The following is a 19,806-nucleotide window of genomic DNA, read 5'->3' on the forward strand; positions in this document are numbered from 1 at the left end:
CTGGCAAGTGGGGAAAGAGACACCTGACAGTTGCCAGTTCTCTCCAAAGCAGCTATCATCTCCGCCTGTGTTAGAAAGCCAGACAGGCTCAGCCACAGGAGGGCAGAACTCGGTCATCTTTCTCTGTTCTCTTTAATTCCGGCCTTCTGTCCGAGGGTTTCCACTTTACAGAGGAGGCTCCGGGGCTTAGGGAATCATGTAGCTTGGGTGCCAGAGCTAACAAATGGTGGGGCTGGCATCCTCTCCTCACCAGGGTCCCGGCCCCAGAAGTATTTGCATGTGGAAGGGAGGGCTCTGGCTTTGTAAGTCAGTGGAGATGAACCTGGAGGGACTAGGGAGAGACCATGAACCTTCTCTTGGGTCTTGGATCTCTGTGTCCCCAGTGTCTCCCATTCTTGGTACAGGTGAGTTCACGGCCCTCGGTTCTTGCTGTATGTGCTGTGACTCATCTTAGCACTTGCCTTGCTCTCTGGTCTCACCTGTTTGTTTTTTGTTTGTTTTTTACCCTGTCTATGTTTTCTCAACTTTTTTTTCACAGCTCACATAGAAACTGAAAATATTTGTATGTTACACTGGGATAAACAGACAAGGTTGCTGGGAGCTGGAGGTCACTAGCCTGTTCACTCTGGCTTCCCTGAGGGCTGTGGGGATCGGTGTGGCTACTCGTTGTACGGTGCCAATCAGGGAGCTTGGCCCCATCTGCTTGCTCAGAGCCTGTGGCCTAGGAGACAGCCATCCTGAGTCAGCAGAGCTGTCCTTGATCCTGGCACCTGTCCCATGGAAGCCATGAACACGCCTCTCCCCCAGGTCTTGGGATTTTGTCCGCCTTGTTTAGTCTTGGGGGATTTTATTAACCTATAGTTATCATGGGAGCAGACAATTTGACATGTCCAGCTTAGCTTCAAGGAAAAAACTTAAGAGATTTATACCCTTGGGCCCCACATGTGAGATGAGCTCAGGAATACCTTTATAAATGACTGTTGAGTCAACATAGGTCCCCACCCTGCTCCCCAAACGCACAAATACACAATCTCATCCCACCGGAGCCTTTCCCAGCCCTCCCAGCCGTTACATATTCTGTAAAGTGGATTCTGGTGAGAGAGAGAGGGGAACCTATGTGAAAAATGCCATTTTGTCCTCTATTCAGAAGCTTTGGGTCTTTGAGGTCTTACGTGGTGATGTCTCTTTTCTTCTGGGGTCTGCAGTAGGCACCGCCCCACCACAGGCACTGAACATTGCCATATTCACATCTTTCAGCTATGAGGAGCCTGACTTAACCATCCCTCGGTCACAGAAATGAAAACATTGAGATAAGGAGGAATGCTGGATGTGACTAGTCAGTAAAGTATTGTCATTTGCACGCCGTCCAGTAAGAAGAGCAAGAAGAACACAGGCCTGAGTGTCAGCTGCAGCGTTCCTCTTCTTCATAAATCTGGGGAACTTCACAATCTGGTACCTGCAGACTTACTTTACTTTCTTCTTTTTACCCACTTCCCTCTCCCTCCATCCCTGGGCTTCTTTGGCCTGTTCTTTTTGATTCACCTCCTGCTACTTCTGTGCCCGCCTTTCTTAGGGATCTTTGCTGAGTCCTTTATTAATTCTGTAATTACAGGCTTCTTCATGGATCTCCCCTTAGGCCCTGCCTTCCCCATCTACCTTTTATTCCCTCTCATATATATTTTTTAAACGTTGTTATATACATAACACTAAATTTGCCATCTTGACCAGTTTTAAGTGCACGGTCAGTAGCATTACATCCACTCACCTTGTTGTGCAGCCATCTCTCAAACTCTTCACCTTGAAGAACTGAAACTCTGCAACTCCCCCTCCCTCAGCCCCCTGGCAACTGCTGTTCTACTTTCTCTTTCTATTCTAAGTACTAAAGTACCTCATGTAAATGGAATCATGCAGTATTTGCCCTTCTGTCGACTGCATATTTCACTTAGCACGTTGTACTCCAGGTTCATCTATGTCATAGTGTGGGTCAGAATTTTTTTCCTTTCTAAGGTTTAGTAATACCCCATTGTATGTCCATACTGTGTTTTGTTATCTGTTGATGCATCAATGGGCACTTGAGTGGCTTCTCCTTTGGCGATTTTGAATAATGCTGCTGTGGACATGAGTATCCAGCTATCTCTTTGAGATCCGGGTTTCGGTTACTTTGAGTATATACCCAGAAGTAGAATCCAGCAGGATCATGTGGAAATTCCATTTTTAATTGTTGGAGGAACCGCCATACTGTTTTCCATTGTGGTTGCACCATTTTATCTTCCTGCTAACAGGGCACAAGGGTTCCAAGTCCCCATGTTATTGTGGTTTCTGTATTTTGATAGGTGCTTCCCTGTGCATGTGAGGTGGTATCTCATTGTAATTTGGAAATGCATCTACCTTACTCATGATCGGTGATTGGAAGCCTCTTTTCATGTGCTTGTGGCCATTTGGCTGTCTTCTGTGGGAAAATGTCTATTCAAGTTTTTTAATCCATTTCTTAATTGAGTTCTTTGGTGGTTTGTCTTTTAGCTGTCTCAGCCTCCTTTGTGGAGGAAAGTCTCACTCTTCCCATGGGTACAACTCCCTCCTTGCTGTGGACTGTGGACCTGTCCTACATCCTAAGTCCCTTCGTGACATTATTGTTGGTCCAGTCATCTAGACTAGAAACTTAAAGCTCCTTTCTGATTCCCTGTATCTTATTTCTCAGGGTCAGTTGGTTGCCAAATCTGTCAGTCGTCTCCACCAGTTTGGTTTAATCCATCCTCATCCTTCTGGTGTTACGGCTACCGCCTGGTTCCAGGGTGTCCATTGTAACCTCATGCCAACATATGGTGAGGTGCTGACTCATCTTTCAGGTCTGGTGAAATCTCAGGGTGGGGTAGCATGGGCAAAGGGTGGCATCAAGTTTGACAAAATATATTTAGTAATATAACATATTTGTAAAATGGAAAAAAATCCTTTTTTTGGAATGCATGGAGTAATAAAATATTCTTGAGTGGGCTGTGTAAAGTTAGATTCCTTTGTGGATAGCAATTTATAATATTATACTGATATGAACTAATATTTGTTGAGAGCTTAGTATATGCCAGGCAGCAGGTGCTTTATAAGTACTATGTCACTGAACCTCACAACAGTCTTATAAGGTGGATAGATGTTTATCCAGAAAAAGAAACCGAGGTACAGAGAGGCCCAAGTCACACATCTGGTAAGGGATAGGAGTGTTATTCAAACCCTGGGAGTTTCAGACTAGTGAGAGGAAGTGGGAGGCCTTTTCTCTTCTCCAGAAGGGGTCATGAGCTAAATGGGCCTCAGAAAGACTGGCCTTCAGGGAAAGTTCCAGGATCCAGATCCTCTAACCCCCATCCTCCGTCTCACCAACTGGAGAGAGTTCTCCAGAATATGCCTTTGTGGACCCCAGGCCTGTGAGCTGTCCCTCCAGGGGGTCCAGGTACCTCCTTGCCTCTCACTTGCATGTACTTCTCCCTCTTCACTGTCATGTCCCACTTTCTCATCTTTAAAGTCATCTCAGTGCCACCTCCTCAAGGAGGCCTGACCCTTCACCCAGTTTGGACTCCTCGCTGCTCCTCCTCCTTGTGAAGTGAAAGTGCACGTAACTTCTCACCTCAGCATCTAGGCTTGTTCCTTTTTCTTCTCAAAATAACTGCAGGCAACTTGAGACAGAAGCTGCCTGTGAGACCTAAGCACCTTTGTGTTGCTCAGCGCCAATGTGGAGTGTGTTGTCGTAATGACAAGCTCGATATTTTCTGCATGGAGGCTCATGAAGGCTACTTTGAAGAAGTCTGCTCTTTCTTTTAGAAGTTCCTTTCTCTTTTAAGTTACCAGGAAGTCTTGATGTGTCTTTTTCTCCAACTCACCCTTGTCTCACTCAAGTTTAGTTCTCACCAAGCACTTTGGAGTCCCTTGCTGTGGCAGGTGGCCAAGCACAGAGAAGTAGTCTGTGCCCTCGGGCCTGGCCTTGCTGGGTAGGCCTCATTCTGACCAGCTCTTTGCCCATAGGCTTGGTGCTACACTTCCTTGATTGGCTGAGGTTGGCTCTTGGGCACAGCTTGGAGACATTCAGGTTCCTTGTCCTCAGCACACAAACCTACAGAGTCTCATTCACCCAGCTTTGGGCACGTGGACTCTCTGGCCACCAACAGGGCCTAGTGGAGCACTTGAGTGAGGAGAAGCAGTCCTTGGGCTTTGGGAACCGCTGTGACCAAAAGGCCCTTGCTGTGGATGAAACTCACCAAAGCAAAGTGAAAGTGAAAGTCCTCGTAACTTCTCACCTCAGCCTCTAGGCTCCTGTATCAAGTGCCATGGTCCCTCCCTGCCCCCCCCCCCCCCCCCCCCGCCTTTTAAAAAAATACTTCACATTTTAAAAATACCTCTATTTTACTTATGTATTTATTTATTTTTTTGTGTAGTGCTGAGGATTGAACCCAATGCCTCACAAGTACTAGGCAAGTGCTGTACCACTGAGCCACAACCCCAGCCCCCCTCCCCCCACAGTTCCCTTTTTTCTTTTTAACTTTATTTATTTATTTATTTTTATGTGGTGCTGAGGATGGAACCCAGTGCCTCACACATAGGAAGCAAGCGCTCAACCACTGAGCCACAACCCCAGAAACAGTTCTCTTTTTTGAGAAAGTGTTCTGGATCTCATTAAGAAAATCTTGAAACTGCCTGCTCTGTTTGTTTTCTTTTGATACACAAAAATGGTTTCCCTCCTATTTTCTCAGGCCTAACCTCACTGTCACTTCATTTGTGATTATCTGCTATCTAGAGGAACATGAACAAGTCTCCAGTGTGTGTGTGTGTAACGGAGGGGTTCGGCTGAGGAGGCTGGCGGGTGGTCTTATTATTGCAGTTGATTCTCTGATTGATTAGGAAAGGCAACATGAAACATCATAAGAAATGGAATAATTTACGGGATCCGGGGAAACCTATTTCTCTTCTAGTTCCAGTGTGGGACACAGGAGAAAAGCAGGGCAAAACCCAGTACTTGCTATGTATGTGCAAAGTCTGCACACATTTGTTCAGTTTGGATGGGTAAATCTTGAAAGGAACCAAACTGTGTTTCTTCTCCCTGCATGTCAGTGGTGGTTTCCCACCTGAGTCTCTGTTGATTGGAAGATTTAGGATAGGAGAGCCCTTTCCAGAGATCCTCTTCAGACCCAGAAGCCCAGATCCATGTCTCCAAGGGAGGGAGCCTGTTGATGACATTTTAATGTAGCACTTTGGCCTCCCACAAATCTGTGAGCAGAGGCGCCCCAGGCAGGAGTGGCCTGTCACACAAAGCCCCCGTGTATGCCTCCCGCTTCCAGGTGCCCGCAGACGTGGAGAAATGTCAGGATCGGATGGAGTGCTTCAACGCCGACCTGAAGGCCGACATGGAGAGGTGGCAGAACAACAAGAGGCAGGACTTCCGGCAGCTGCTCATGGGGTTGGCTGACAAGAACATCCAGTATTATGAGAAGGTAAAGGTGGGCCCGCCAGAAACCAGAGGCAGGGACCCTGCTCCCCCCATGTCCCTCCATTCTTCTCTCCATCTGACCTGTGTTGCTTGCTCAGCTGTGGGCTCAGGAGCCCTAGCACTCACTTGGGCTCCCCTCACACACACTGTGGAAGCAGCAGTTTCGTCTTCTGTGCTCGCTGGTCCTAGACCCTGGCTGCTCCCGAGTCAGTCAGACCTTCTGTGCACGGCTGCTGCCAGACGGTGGAGGCCCTGGGATTACTTCACACTGCCCTGAGGTTCCACATACAGGGCTCTTCATTGTCATTGTGCCACAGACCCCTTTGGTCATCTGATGAAGCTGATATGCCCATGATCAAAATACTGTTTGTTTTTAAAAATAGACTTTAAAATACTGCTTCTAAATACCTAAGGAAATTTACAAAGGGAAACAATTCTATCAAGAACAGTTTTATTCATGGATCCCCTTGCTCAGGTTAAGCCCCCACCCCCACAAATGGTGGTTCCTGTCAAACTACAGCCCTTCTCAGTCACAGTTCGCCCCTAGTGTATCCACCTCTAGATCATTTCTGCTAAAGAATCCTAATGTTCCTTAAAAGCCTAAAATTAGAGAGACTGGCACGATCATAGTTCAACAAGTAACCTGTAGGCACGACATCAAACTTGGAAACACAGCAGCCTCCCAGCTGTGGACAGGGACTGACTTGGCCCTTCCACCACAATCCTAGAAACAAGCTCAACCTGAGTGACAAGAATTCATCTTTTTTGAGGCTTTGATGGTCTGGCTGCTGCTCGGAGGCTGTGGTCTGCATTGTCTCCAGGTCTCTTGGGGGAAGGCTAAGGAAACAGGCATGGAGTGGCTCTCCCTGGTCAGCTCTGATTGACAGCAGGAGGAGAAGCACACTCCCTTCCTCTTGGCCTTTCTCATGGAGCCCCTGCTGCGGTCCTGGGCTGGTGCTAGATCAGAAGTGTTGCTTGTGTCATCTCATTAAATTCAAGCCTCACTGTCAATGCTGGGAGCTTTAGGACTCTCAGTTGAAAGCTTAAGAAACCAAGGCCCAGCAAGGTTTAAAAAGCTCTGTCCGAGCTGACGCAGCCTGTGAGCTAATGCACTAGGTTTGTGGAACTGTTGGGTCCAGAAGTCTAGGTGGGTCCATCACTGTCCACCTTGGGAATGGTTCCCTCAAGAACAGCACAGAGGTGCCCAGAGGTGGAAAGTTCACCCCGTGTGAAGTTGCAGCCTCGTTCCTCTGCTTACCGTGCTGTTGGAAAGGTGCCTTTTTGTGCCTGTATCTTTTTTTTTAAATCTGTGAAATGGGAGTGATCCTTCTCTATGGAATGATTGTGAGGATACTTGAAACAAAGCACCTGAGCATGCCCAGCACATGGTAGGCATTTAGTAAATGTTACTTCCTTAGTAAATGTTACTGTTCAATGGCTGTCCCACTTCTCTAACTCGATCCTTTTGTCTCCTTCACTCTTCTGAAGCTGAATTCCAGCAACCCCACAGCCCTAGGACACAAAAACTCAGGTCTCATTGTCGGGTCTTCCCATTACACCAGTACTAACAGGGTCACTATCTTGAGGTGTGGTTTGGGGTCTTCACCTATATTTGACCAGTGCTTTTTATGTATTTGCTATGTGAAAGATACCGTATCTACAAAATTAATAAGTAAATAGCCAGACCCTTATCCTTAAGGCATTCTCAGTCTGTTGGAGGATTAAGTATTAGTGAAAGAATCCCACTACCAAGAGTGAGCTGTGTATGCCAAAGGAAGAGAACAGGAAACCGAGAGGAAATACTAGGGGCCATAATTCAGATGAGGGAAGGAAGGGGGCAGATGGAATGGGCAGATGAGGTCAATCTGGAAGTAACATTTGTCCTGAGCCTCAGAGACAGAGACCTGGAGCATGGGTATTCCAGACAGAGGGAGCAACATATGCAAGGTTCCTGGGGTAGGAAAGAGCGTGGCACACTCAGAGACTGGAAAGAAGAAAGTTGCTCTGGCCTCAGTTCCTCACAGCTGATGTAGAAAGACTCTTTCAGATCTGAGGTGGTGGACTTGGAAGAGTAGAACCCAGATTGCCATGGACCACGCTCGGAGTCCCTGGCGGGGAGCAAGCTCCTTGAGGCTCTCCACCTTCCTTGGGTCAGGCTTCTAAGTCTGGCTTCTCTAACCTCAGAGTACCAAGGAGGGCGTCCAGGACCAGTTTCACCACTCCCATTTAATCCAGCTTGACCTGATGTGTCTCCTCCTCCTCCCATCTCCCCAGAGCTCCTCCCTAGATGACCTGGCACAGAGGTTACCCTGGGCTGCTTCTAAGAAAGGCCCAGGGCTGTGGAGCCGTCCTTCCCTTCATGCAGGAGACTGCTGAAAGGGAGAATTATTTCTGTTAAGCAGCTGCACTCAGACGCTAGAGCCAGACTCTCCTAAGTTCTTGGCCTGACTCAGGATCTGGGATGAAGAGATGGATGCAGTGGAAAGGGCATCCGTTTACTTTTGTGTTAGAATCGTGAGTCATGAGCACTGTCTCGCTTAAAAGCAGTGTGTCTTGGGCCAGTGATTTAACCCAAGATTCATTTTCCTCGTCTGCAGAGTAGGTGTGCATGTAATAGATAATAATTCCACCTCACAGAGTTGTTGTGATAAGGAGTGTAAACGTGTAGCAGTGTCTGGACAGAATATAACTGCATCGTTGGGTCTCCTCCTCCCATGCCTCTTTTGGAAGATCCAAGAGTGGCCCCAACAAGCAAATCTGAGTTTGGTGGAGAAGAGTAGATTGTCCACCCACTCTGCCTCAGGTGACTGGTCCATTCCAGTTATAATTCTGTGCTTGTGCAAGCCCCACATACCTGGAACACTGTCGCCATCCATACGGAGAACCTAGGCCTCATCAAGGGCTTCCTCCTGGTCTCCGTTTTGCTTTTTCAAGGGAAAGGTTTTCTTCCAGTGACTCCATTTCCACTCACTGGGTCTGAGCTTCAGGCACCATGTTGAATGCATGTAAGCCTTGGAGGGACACTGCCGTCTTCCTTAGAGATGGGGATGACACATTCCAAACAAACACCTGTCACCTCCCCTGTTGACAGTCGTTATGGATAATACACACAGGTGTCATTAGACAAAAGTGACCCAGCAGGATTGTCAATGAAAGGGTCAATGAGACCAGAATTAAGAAACTGACCCTGAAATCTGAAACCCATTGCTGATCCTCTGTGAATGTTGTCGTTTCAGTGCCTCATGGCGTGGGAGTCAATTATTCCACTGCTGCAGGAGAAACAAGAGACCAAGTAGATTGCTCCTTGGAACAGAGACTCTTCTACCTACACAGGACTTGACACCCTGTACTGGAATGTCCCTGCAGTGCTGGAGAGGTGGCATTGGGGAAACAACGCAGAAGCACCTCTTGTTTGTGTATTTCTCTCGCCCCCTTCACCCCACAGTTGTTTTTGATTTGTATTTATTCATTGGTGGAGTCGGTATGGCTGTCATCATCTCTCAGCAAAAGAAGCATACCTCCATGTCACTACGAAGACTTGAAACTGAGCTTCACGGCAGCCCACGCCTGAGGCTGTGACTCTCAGGCTGTGACTCTCGTGACAGCTTCCTCTTTTGAGACAGCCGAGTTGCTTGTTGCAGGAGGGGACACGGGTCTTGCTTTTCAAGGTCATGGAGGAGGCACTAAGAAGAGGCCTCTGGCTTGCTGTGAGCCCAGCGGCTCTGCAGTTGACCTCTGTGGGTGTTGACTTGCCTAGAAGGAGGTGTTGGCACCTCCACAGAAAGTCCTTAATTTACGGTGGCCTGTATCTGTGAGTGTGGCCTGCTGCCTGTTTGTGATGAGTAACACGTGTTGTAAAGTCTGTGTCCACATGCATCCATGCTTGAGTGAGCAAGCCTTGTCCTTATGCGATGCCTTGGTAAACTGGGGGATGCTCCCTGATCTTGCTTCTGATATCAGAAGGCAATAGACTAGAAACTTTCATGTAAAATGAAGAAAGGTGCATTTTTCTCTGTGAAGGCCTTCAATGTTTTTCTTTGGCCTGTTAATTGTCAGCAGTCAGGATTAGACCTCTCGTTTGCAGTCAGAGTAGTTCCCCCATTGTTGAGATTGGTGGGCATATCCCGAGCCCCACCGGTGATGTCTGCTTTGTGCAGTTTGCCTTTACCTCACCAAAAATGCTGAGCTTAATGTTTCCTACGTGTCCACTGGACGTTTGGGCAATCTTGTGGTGAGGGGGGCGAGTATGTTGTATTGTCTTGACACAGTTGAAGTTGGTAAACTCAGTGTGAATGTTCTACATAAAGTGCTTTAACCCTTAGGATTTCCTAGTCAGGAAGAAAAGTCAGTACCAGCAGGGGCCTCAAAGGTGACAGGCATGACAGCGCGCTCTCTGCTTCTAGCTAAACTGAAGTCTCAATTTGCAGCCCAATTCCTGGGTACAGCTGGTTGTGTTTAGTCTTCGTTTCGAACTGTTACCAGGTTTACTTTTCAAATCACCACAAAACCAACAGTCCAAAAGGATCTCTCTTCAAACTCACGTTTTCCCCCCTCCTGAAAAGAAGCTACATGAGTTATGTGATTGTTCTTTCACTTGTGGCTTATGCTTATAAACCTATAAATCTAAGCCTCAGACAGACAGCAGTTCGTTGTTTTAAATGAAGCAGTCGGGACTCTGCTTCATATGCAAGTTAACCTGCAAATGCCGGTCAACGTGCTGCATATTGAAGTCACTTTATTCCACTCTGACATCAGAGTTGACTTGGGGTCAGCCACAGCTGGAATACTGTTGGAGCAGCAATCGGACAGCAGAGGGGTGTTTGGCTGTTCCATCATGTTTGACAAAGTCAAATTTGATATGATAATTTTTACATCCATCGGTACTTGCTAAGCTCCATCTGTGCCATTCTAAAACCTTTTGATGTGAATTTTCAGTTTGGTACAAATAGAAATGATTCACGGAAGCGGAAGGGCAAGAACAGTCCCTCTATCCCCATCTCCAGTGACTCAGCATTTCATTCTACCTCTTGAACCATCCAGTTGGTGTGGGTGTGGATGTCCTGGTCCAGCCTGAGGGTGCGCTGGTAGGATTGGGGTGTGCATCTAATCGTTGACAGCCCTCTATTGATATTTGGCAGAAGACACCAGCCTGACCCAGCAGTGAATATTCATTTTTGGAACATGTGAATCTTTGCTTCGCGGAATGTGTGCTTTAAAAATGTCGAAGGTAACAGATGTTTGGAAAGAACCATGGAAAGAGCTACAGGGAAACCAGAATCCGAGAACCTGCTAGTTGCCAAATTCCAGAGTCATTCCTGTATAATGGTTACTTGGGAAGGAAGGCTGTCCCTCAAAAAACACGCATCGGTCTCCTTGCTGGGAGACATGGGAGGGGGATCCACAGTCTGTCTCTGGAAGGCAGAGGTCTGGCTCTGCGGGGTTCGGGCTCCTTGGGACTTTTTCTTGTGCTTTGTCTGGGCCCCATGTGGTGCTCTATGCTTTGAGACACCAGGAAGAGCTGCAGCATTGCGACCTCCTTCCTCCAGGCATGCCGTTGGTAGCAGAGTCAGGAAAACCTGTGTGTTAGACTTGCTTGGAAGTCACGTTTGTCCCTGACTTCAGACTGGCATCTGACAAGGTGAGGAACTCTGCCCAGAAGGAAGAGGGAAAAGAGCGAAGGAGGCTCTCCAGCCCTCCCGACTCCATGGCTCCCTCTTGCCCCTGAAGCTCAGCAGTCCCAAGCACTGGTCTGTTTGTCTTGATCAAGCAAAATGGAGATTCACTATGAGAAGCAGAACTGGGAGACTTCTGTGCCAAAGACTGCCTCAGAGAGGCCCCAGTACCCCACCCTCCTTGAATTCACAGAGCTGCAGTGCTGAGATCACCGACTCCTCTCATATTTGTCATCCATGAGATTCTTGCTTAAGGGTGCCCTTTACCTGGGGCAGATGGACAGACATGTGTTGAGGAACAATGAAAAGTTGCCCCACGCAACTGTCCAGGTCCTGAAAAGAGAAGAGTTTCCTTCACCCAGGTTAAAAGTCCCGGGATGAAGGCAGAAGAGAGAATTCCTAGAAGCCAGAGCAGATTTTAGAGATGCAAATGATGTCAAGCAGAAAGCAGTTGTGGTGTTGACACTGAGGACATTGCCTTTGCTCGTCAGTGTGGGGGTCCATAAGAAGATTCTGAGCCTCTGCTCAGAGCAAGGAGCCACTGCTCTGAAATGAGGAGGGAACACACGACCCAACCTAGTTTGGGTTGGGTTTCGTCCTTCGATAAGGCTTTACCAATGATGGCTGGCAAACTTTTAGTGTGATCGGGGAGATGATGGGTTTGGTGTCTCACCAGACACCTCTCTCTAGTTGAAATAACAAACTGCCTGGCTCTGGGGATCGTGGTGAATGTAAGATGTCTGTTTTCATGCCAAATTTCAGCACCCCCAGAGTGTGCTCTGGATCTTGGTCGGGGGTGTTCTCTGGGTTGCCCCCCCGCAAGGGGAACAGAATGGTCGCCTTTATCGAGGGACCAACAGGAAGTTCCAACTCAGAGGTGGGCATGATGGCCCCTGGCAGTTGCAAGGGAGATGTCTCTCTTAGGAAGAGAGCCCAAGGGACACCAGGAGTGTGTGGCTCAGTCCTGCCGTTGATAGTGTTGAAGCCAAAGGTACTGGCTCTGTTTTGATGAGACTGTCTCTCCCCTGGATCCGGAGCTGGCGATTGGGGAGGGAGAACACAGTCGAGAACAACCTCTGGGCTGTGTGGGCCTCAGCTGTTTGGGCGTTGGGGTGGGCTGGAACTGGCTAGTTGCCATTGCTAGAGACCCTACAGGGCGATTCCTCCCAGAAGCTCAGCTGCCTGTGGTCAGGGCAGGGCACATTTCCTGGGACCTCACCTTCCCAGACACCTACTTTAAGGTCTTGTAGCAACTGAGTAAGTTAATCATCTGGCTGGGGTGACATCGCTCTGGCCATCCTCGTTTATGGGAGGATATTGGAATTTGGGTTTGCCTTCTCCCTTTCAAAAGCCCTCAAGATGACAGCAGATTGGACGCGCCCTATCATCGATGAGGTGTCTTTTCAATCCAGATGACAGGTGGCATTTACTAGTACATTTGAGGAAAACATCCTCTCCTAGGCCAGACTTACAGACGGACCAGGGTGTGTTGGAATTGCTCTCCTCTTCCTTGTTTAATAATCTAGGAATCAAATTTTTCACCACCCTACTCTGTAGGTTTTTGTTTTAAGTATCCCCAACTTGCACATATCAGAGTGTGCAGGAGCTGTCTGCATTAAAGGAAAAAAAAAAAGGTGGAGTGGGGCTGTGTTCTAGGGGGGTGGACTGCTCTCTTAATCATTTTGAGTTTGAAGTGTGTCCTGGGCATGACTGTCCAACCCTTAACTATGTGGCAGAAAAATGTTATCCAGGTAGTTTGTCCTGCTAGTCTGTGAATAAGTGCTATGAAAAACAATAACTTTTAATAAACCAATAAGATATTTGTTTCATATAAACATTCTGTGTATTTAGCACTTGAAAAATCAACAAATCCAGAATTTAAAAATAATGCCACAAGACTGTTAAAAGCCTAATTCTACTTTTGAGAATTTTTCAAGACCTAATATGCCTTATTCTTCCACTAGTGTTTTTAAGATTCTGGATAGAAAGTTTTAGATATATAGTCAGCCGTTCAGCTTAAATACTAGAGATCTAACATAGTCAGTCCTCAGTCCTCTTAAAGAAAAAAGCCCGAAAGTGAGGGTCAGAATGAGGTGGGCTTTGGGGAGGAGAGAAGTAAGCATAGATATTGCCAAATGATGTTTTTAATAATGCAAGGACTCCCAGGGACCACACCACCTCTTGTTGTTTTAAAGTGTGAAATATTAATTCAGTGCCTTTTGGCATACTTTTGATTATAGAGGTTACAGTATCAGTTTTGACAAATCACAGATCCAGAGAACTCTATAGATTATGACAATATTGAAGGCTTACCCTGATTCTGCAGAACAGCTTTTGAAGGTAGTGTGAGGATCTCAGAGGGGCATGTTTTGGATGGAAAATCTCCACCGGTTGAAATGCCAAAAACATATTCTGTTGAGTCCACTTCAGCAGAGCTTTTGTTATTAAACCAGAGATGAAGAGTGTTGTGTATGTGCCTCCCCCAAGAGGGCTGTTCCCGCCCCCCACCACCAAATGATTCTGGGCTCTTTCTAGGCTGGGCCAGAGCAGCCAACACCTACCTGTCCACATTCCTACTGGACAGGTTTGTTCACGGTCGTAGATCAATCTTTCTTTCAGAAATGGTACTAGGAGGAGGAAAGGGAATCACGTATTCCTCTGTGTAGAAGTGGGGAGGGGGAGAAACAGATTGCAGACCAGAATGTGAATCCGTATCATAAATCTGTATCATGTCGCCTGGGCCTTCGTCGGGGAACAAACCAGCATCTCTGAATGGTCAGCATTGTCCACCGGACACCCCTGAGCCTGTGCGCCTATCCCATCTCTGTGAGTTGGGATGCATTGAGAGGTGACCTACCCCTGATATACTCCCACGAAATCAACTGCCAGCAAACTTTCTAACTTGTATTTTAACTGTTAAGAAGAGATTAAAATTTTACTTAGGACATTTCCAAATTATGGACTGTGTTTTTTTTTAATTTTAGAAATTATTCTTTATGTTTAAGAGAAAAAGAAAACTCCTTCTGAGGTGTTGATGAAGTCCTCTGTGTAAATGTGTCGTCTTCTCTTCATGCTGCCATTAAGCCAAAACAAAAGCTGTGAATATAAAAAGTGCTCAAGAAGAGTGTGTGTAGATGAGAAAGCAGTTTATTTACAGACCAGAAGTCTTTATTTCATTAAGCTACCAAATGTTAGAAAGAATGTCACCTTTTTTTCTTGTCACCCAGAGATTATGGAATGGGGGAGGGGAGTTGTTTTTGTTGAATTTTTGATGCTGGCACGAAGTTTTTTGCCCACTTTTTTTCATGTTATCTGTGTATTAAAAGATCTGTTTGTTGTTGTTTACTATGGAATTAGTATTTTACATTTTGAGGTAAATAAAGAATTTGTATTGCTTGATAAACTATTAGCTTGTAAATTCAAACAAAGTTTCTTTACCTCAATTAACTTAAAGTAATGGACCAATAAATCTATAAAAGATGCTTTCTTTACCTTGACTCCTGTTATCTTTTGTACCATTGTAGGACTGGACAATATGATTGCTACCTCTTTTGTTTTCTTATTTTCTGAACAACATAATTTGCCTATAAGAATCAAATATACAGAGCAACAAGAAAAAAATATAGCTATGTAATTGAACTATTTTTATTCTCTAGTTCTTTATTGATCCAAACTCAGTTTACCCTCTCCTACATCTTACAAATTGATGCTAATTTGGGGAGATGAAGAAATTACCTAGTATAGTGACCATGGTGATTGACAGGTAGCTGACAGCTAGCCCAGGCTTTACAGGAGAGATCTCTTCCTGCACCATCCCCTGGCAAAGCACATTATATTCTTGGCCAGGGCTAGTCACTTCCTGACATTTTGCTTGCTAGGAAGTTTTTGAAGAGTTTCATCAGTGTTAGAGTGTCTTGCTCAGAGGCAAGAGTGCTTGTTTGTCAGAGTCCAGCTCTGACAGGGGGTCTCAGGAGATGAATGGATGGTGAGGAGTTGACAAAAGGGGGTAGAGAAACAACACAGACACAAAAGTAAAGATGCTGAATCCCAATCTTGTGAAGTTAATCATATACACTTTTCATTTTGGCAGGCTCTCAGTACTTTGTGGTTACAAAACAGGAATCATTATTCAAAGAAACAAAATATTACGTAGCTACAGTTAGATAAGAAGAATGTATCTTGGCTTATGCATAAGCAAGCATTTTTACTTTCAGTTCCTGTTTTGCTTTGAGCTGTTTCTGCTTAGTTACCTTTTATTAAGAGTTAGAAATGTCCCAGACCATTGGCCTATACCTTGACTATTCTTTCTTGACTTACTGACTAGAACCGGTGCCACGGTTATGGCAAGTGGTTGACTTGAAAAGAGAGGCTACTAATCTAGTCAAACAAAAGAGTAAGAGCACCAAACCATTGTGCACAGGAACAAGTTGCCCAGTCCTAAGCACTAATCTGTCTTCTTAATATTAATTATTCTTCTCTAGATTTTAATTTAATTTCTCAAAAGCTTCCTTGACTGTTTTTCCTATAGGGGGTTTTTCATTAAACGTTAACAATTTACATTCCACAGCTGAATCACTGCATTTAGAGCAAACAGATTTATTCTTTAGAAGTAGTTGCATTAATTGGGAAAGTCATATTTTTTTCCTTAATACTTAATGGTCATATGAGAAGTCGCAATCATACTTATTAAAGGATTACAAAACCAAACCAGCCCATTCCCAGAAACCTACTGCGCTCCTCCAGAGGATGGACGCCTTGCGCCATCCCCCTCAGCAGGGCCTTGCCATTGCCTGGATCAGGGGAGGGGCCAGCACTTGTTTATGTAACAGTGTCTATGTGACAGTGGCAGTGCTTTGGAAATGGACTTGACAATGGTGCTGAATTGCCTGAGAGTAGACATCATTAATCGAAGACAACAGTTGTACAAAATGAGACAGCAAGATGGGATAAGAGGGAGATTTGGGATCCAATCTCAGTCTTTCTATTTACTAACTGTGAGACTTAGGCAAGTCACATCTCTCTGAACCTTCAGGATTATGATCTTTGAAAAGAAGTCAAGCCTTCCTAGTAGGGTTGTTGGAGGGACTGGCTGTAATGCATTCAAAGCCCCTAAGTGTACAGTGGGCACTCCTTTTGAAGACTCTTCCTGTTGTGTAAATATGGCCAACTTAAATATTAAGGATAACAACCTTTCTGTTTTTAAGTAGACCTTTTTTCTTTCTTTTCAAGAAGACATTGAGATAGGATGCTGAAGGCCTGGGAAACAGATAGGACTAGATTGCAAAAGCCATGGCAGGAAGTGATAAAGAGATGGAGGAGGAAAAGAGCAGCTGGATTTAAGAGATTTCTGTGGTGAGCAAACGGATCAGGTGATTTGGAAACTTCCAGGCTGGGAGCTGAAGGTGATGCTCTTACCTGAAATCAATTGGGAGAGAACAAATAAAAGATATAGTAGGCGTGAGGTGGCGGAGTGGGATAAGAATAATTAGTTTTGGATGTATCCGGAGGTGGAGATGTTGACGCAGCTGTTGAAAATAAGAGTTCTGGAGTCCATGGGAGTTGACCCGGTTATCTGAGGAGAGGATCAAGGACAGGGACTCAAGAATTAAGGAAGCAGGGAGAAGAGGAGGAAAGAAGGAGGAGGAAGACTGAAGAAAAGTTCTTAGAGGAGTCAGCTCTGTAGGTTGGAGTGGTGGTTCAAGAATTTGGCAGCTTACAGAAACGTCAGCTGTTGGCCCCATTCCTAGAGTTGGATTTGAGGGGGGACCCCCAGTTGGCGCTTCTAACAAGTTCCCAGGGGATGCTGATGCCACTGGTCCAAGAACCCCTGGGTTAGAGCATCTAGTAGGAAGGTCACTGGGGACAGGTGAGAAGGTTTGAAACTGCTACTCTGGTGGCAGGTAGGGTTGAAGAGGAGCCAAGATCGGGGCCTTGAGAGTCGAATTCAGGCTTCTCAACCACAAGCTGAGAGCAGGGTCAACGTCGGCAAATAAGGAAATTCCCTGGCCCTTAAAAGCAAGTTCTTTGAGAGCAGGAATGGAGAAGCTAATGATTGGATTCCTTCGGGGTGCTGTCCCTCCTCACTGCTACAATGAAAAAGAGCTTGGGATGTGGCTCATTAGTTAAGTACCCCAGGGTTCAATCCCCCAGTCCCCCTACTCTGAAAAAGAATGCCATAGCCCTAGAGTTAGAGGGGGAATCTGACCGGGGAGAGGATGATTCATGCACTCAAACTATGAATGTTGATTTTATTTGGATAAATCTGCATTTATATATGTAAGTAAAATGGACAAATAAAAGTAATTCAGAATAAAATGGTTCTTCTCATATTCCCTTTCCCTTCATACCTTCTGGGTCAGGGACCCAGGTGGGAGGCAGGAGTCAAGAGGAATGAGCATGGCCTTGACTCGTCGCATCAGCCTCACTCCTGTTGCTATCTCGGTGAGGAGCCCTCCGCCTGCATGGCCCAAGCGCTGAAGTTGAATTCTTGCCTCACCCTCTGCAGTCCACCATCCACCAACTCTGGTTGACCTCTAGCTCACTATCTTTCTCCACGCCCCATTGCTCTTCCCGCACCCCTTGCTGCTTGTCCAGGGTGCCAGCCCACGGCCACTCTCACCTGGATCACGGCAGGGCCTCCCATCTCTTTTTTGCACATCTGTTTTGTGCTGCTCTTCCCACAGAGCTTCTGGAGTGTAAGCATTCTATGAATGCTCAACCGCTATCCCCATTACTCTCACAAACCTTTTGGACGTCATCTCTGCTGTCCCTCCTCACTGCTCCAATCTCATCTCTCTGTCCCATCCTCCATTTTTGCTCCTTTCACATTGAATTCCTATATCTTAGGCAAATACCTGGAATGTCCCTCAACATCTGGCCCTGGCAACTACTTACCCTTCCTGTCTTATCATAGATGTGATTCTTGGAAAGCCCTGTCTTCTCCCAGATGTGGGTTATATGCTCTCCTCTGTTGACATTTGTTTTTGTTTTTGTTTTTTTTTTTTTAAAAAAAGCTTTTATTAAATGCCTCTCCCACATTTTTTTTTTAATATTTATTTTTTAGTTATTGGCAGACACAACATCTTTGTTGGTATGTGGTGCTGAGGATCGAACCCGGGCCGCACGCATGCCAGGCGAGCGCGCTACCGCTTGAGCCACATTCCCAGCCCCGACATTTGTTTTTGGAAACATCGCCGCTTGCTCTTCTGTCCCCTCCACCTGCTGGACAGTAGGCTGTGTTTGGGCAGGAAGAGTCACACCTTGTTCTCAACTGTATCTCTGCACCTAGCATGCTGTCAGGACCTGAGTAGATGTGCTATAAAGGTTTGTTCGTTCCCTGCAAGAGTGTTAGAGATACAAACTCTCTAAGCCCAAATGCCCTGACATTTGAGTGCATCCTCTAACTCTTGGGTTTCATTGCAGTTTAAGAATGTCATCACTGGGGCTGGGGATATAGCTCAGTTGGTAGAGTGCTTACCTCCCATGCACGAGGCCCTGGGTTCAATTCCCAGCATCACCAAAAAAGGAAAAAAGAATGTCATAACTATTATGTACAACCACAAGAATTGGATCCTAATTAGGATAAGTTATACTCCATGTATGTACAGTATGTTAAAATACGCTCTACTGTCATGTAGATTGGGAAAGAACAATAAAGAATGCCATCACTAGCATTCAGGGTGGCATACACCTATAATCCCAGCAACTCAGGAGGCTGAGGCAGGAGGATCAAGGCCAACTTCATCATCTTAGTGAGGCCCCAAGCAAAGAAAAAGAGCTTGGGATGTGGCTCATTAGTTAAGTACCCCAGGGTTCAATCCCCCAGTCCCCCTACCCTGAAAAAGAATGCCATAGCCCTAGAGTTATAGGGGGAGTCTGATCGGGGAGAGGATGATTCATGTACTCATACTATGAATGTTGAGTTTATTTGGATAAATCTGCATTTATATATGTAAGTAAAATGGACAATAAAAAGTAATTCAGAATAAAATGGTTCTTCTCATATCCCCTTTCCCTTCATACTTCTGCTTTGGGAGGTATCGGTGACTGAAAATATTCAATTGAATATTCCACTAAGGAAGTTCTTAAAATTGTTTCTTAAAAGCAACAGTGAGGAGGGCAACATGGCCGCTCCGGCCTGAGCTCCATTGCTCTCCTGAGTGTTCAGCTAACAAGGCCTCAGGAAAGAAAGCTAACTTTTTTTTTTTCAAGGTTTTATTTTAATTTGAAAGATACTATTGTTTACACAAAACTGTTGCCAGTTCTTGTAAAATATCCCTCTCACATTTTCCCCAGGCTGTTGAAAACGAAGGCTTTTGGTTCTCCCGTGGAACACAGCACCCAAGTGACCAGTCAGCCTGTGTTGGTGCCCTCAAGACAATCCCCAGAAGAAAGGATGCCCGCTGGCCACAGCTGCCCTCTAGGGCCTGGGTTGGCTGTGCACGCAGCCTGCACCCACAGAACCCAACCTCTGCCTAATGGGCATCTGAAAGCTAAGAAAGTTCTTCTATCACTCTGAAAGTGCTTACCCCACCCTCCAGGGACCCCTGAGCCAGAGCAGATCATTCAGAGGCTGACTCTGGCTGGGACTCGGGTTTCTTGGGCAGTGAGTTTGCTTTGGTCACCAGTTCTCTGGACCCTTTCTTGTCTTCAAGGGAACTTGGCCAT

The 19,806-nt window shown here is 46.1% G+C and overlaps 1 protein-coding gene and 1 non-coding gene across 2 annotated transcripts in view; both read left to right on the forward strand.

Annotated features, from left to right (window-relative positions):
• The window catches only part of Snx30 (sorting nexin family member 30), a 112,926-nt gene extending 98,331 nt beyond the window's left edge, over positions 1–14,595 (forward strand). Inside the window, exons 8-9 of the mRNA XM_026391166.2 lie at positions 5,319–5,471; positions 8,704–14,595. Coding sequence (XP_026246951.2) covers positions 5,319–5,471; positions 8,704–8,763 — 213 coding nt within the window. The 3' untranslated portion in view covers positions 8,764–14,595. The remainder of the gene's footprint in view (positions 1–5,318; positions 5,472–8,703) is intronic.
• Positions 14,596–18,585: 3,990 nt separating this feature from the next.
• On the forward strand, positions 18,586–18,658 carry Trnag-ccc (transfer RNA glycine (anticodon CCC)). The gene has a single exon. It is a non-coding gene; the product is annotated as a tRNA-Gly (tRNA).
• The last annotated feature ends 1,148 nt before the right edge of the window (positions 18,659–19,806 follow it).

This window comes from Urocitellus parryii, chromosome 4 (assembly GCF_045843805.1).
Source record: "Urocitellus parryii isolate mUroPar1 chromosome 4, mUroPar1.hap1, whole genome shotgun sequence".
In the NCBI taxonomy this organism is placed as follows: Eukaryota; Metazoa; Chordata; class Mammalia; order Rodentia; family Sciuridae; genus Urocitellus; species Urocitellus parryii.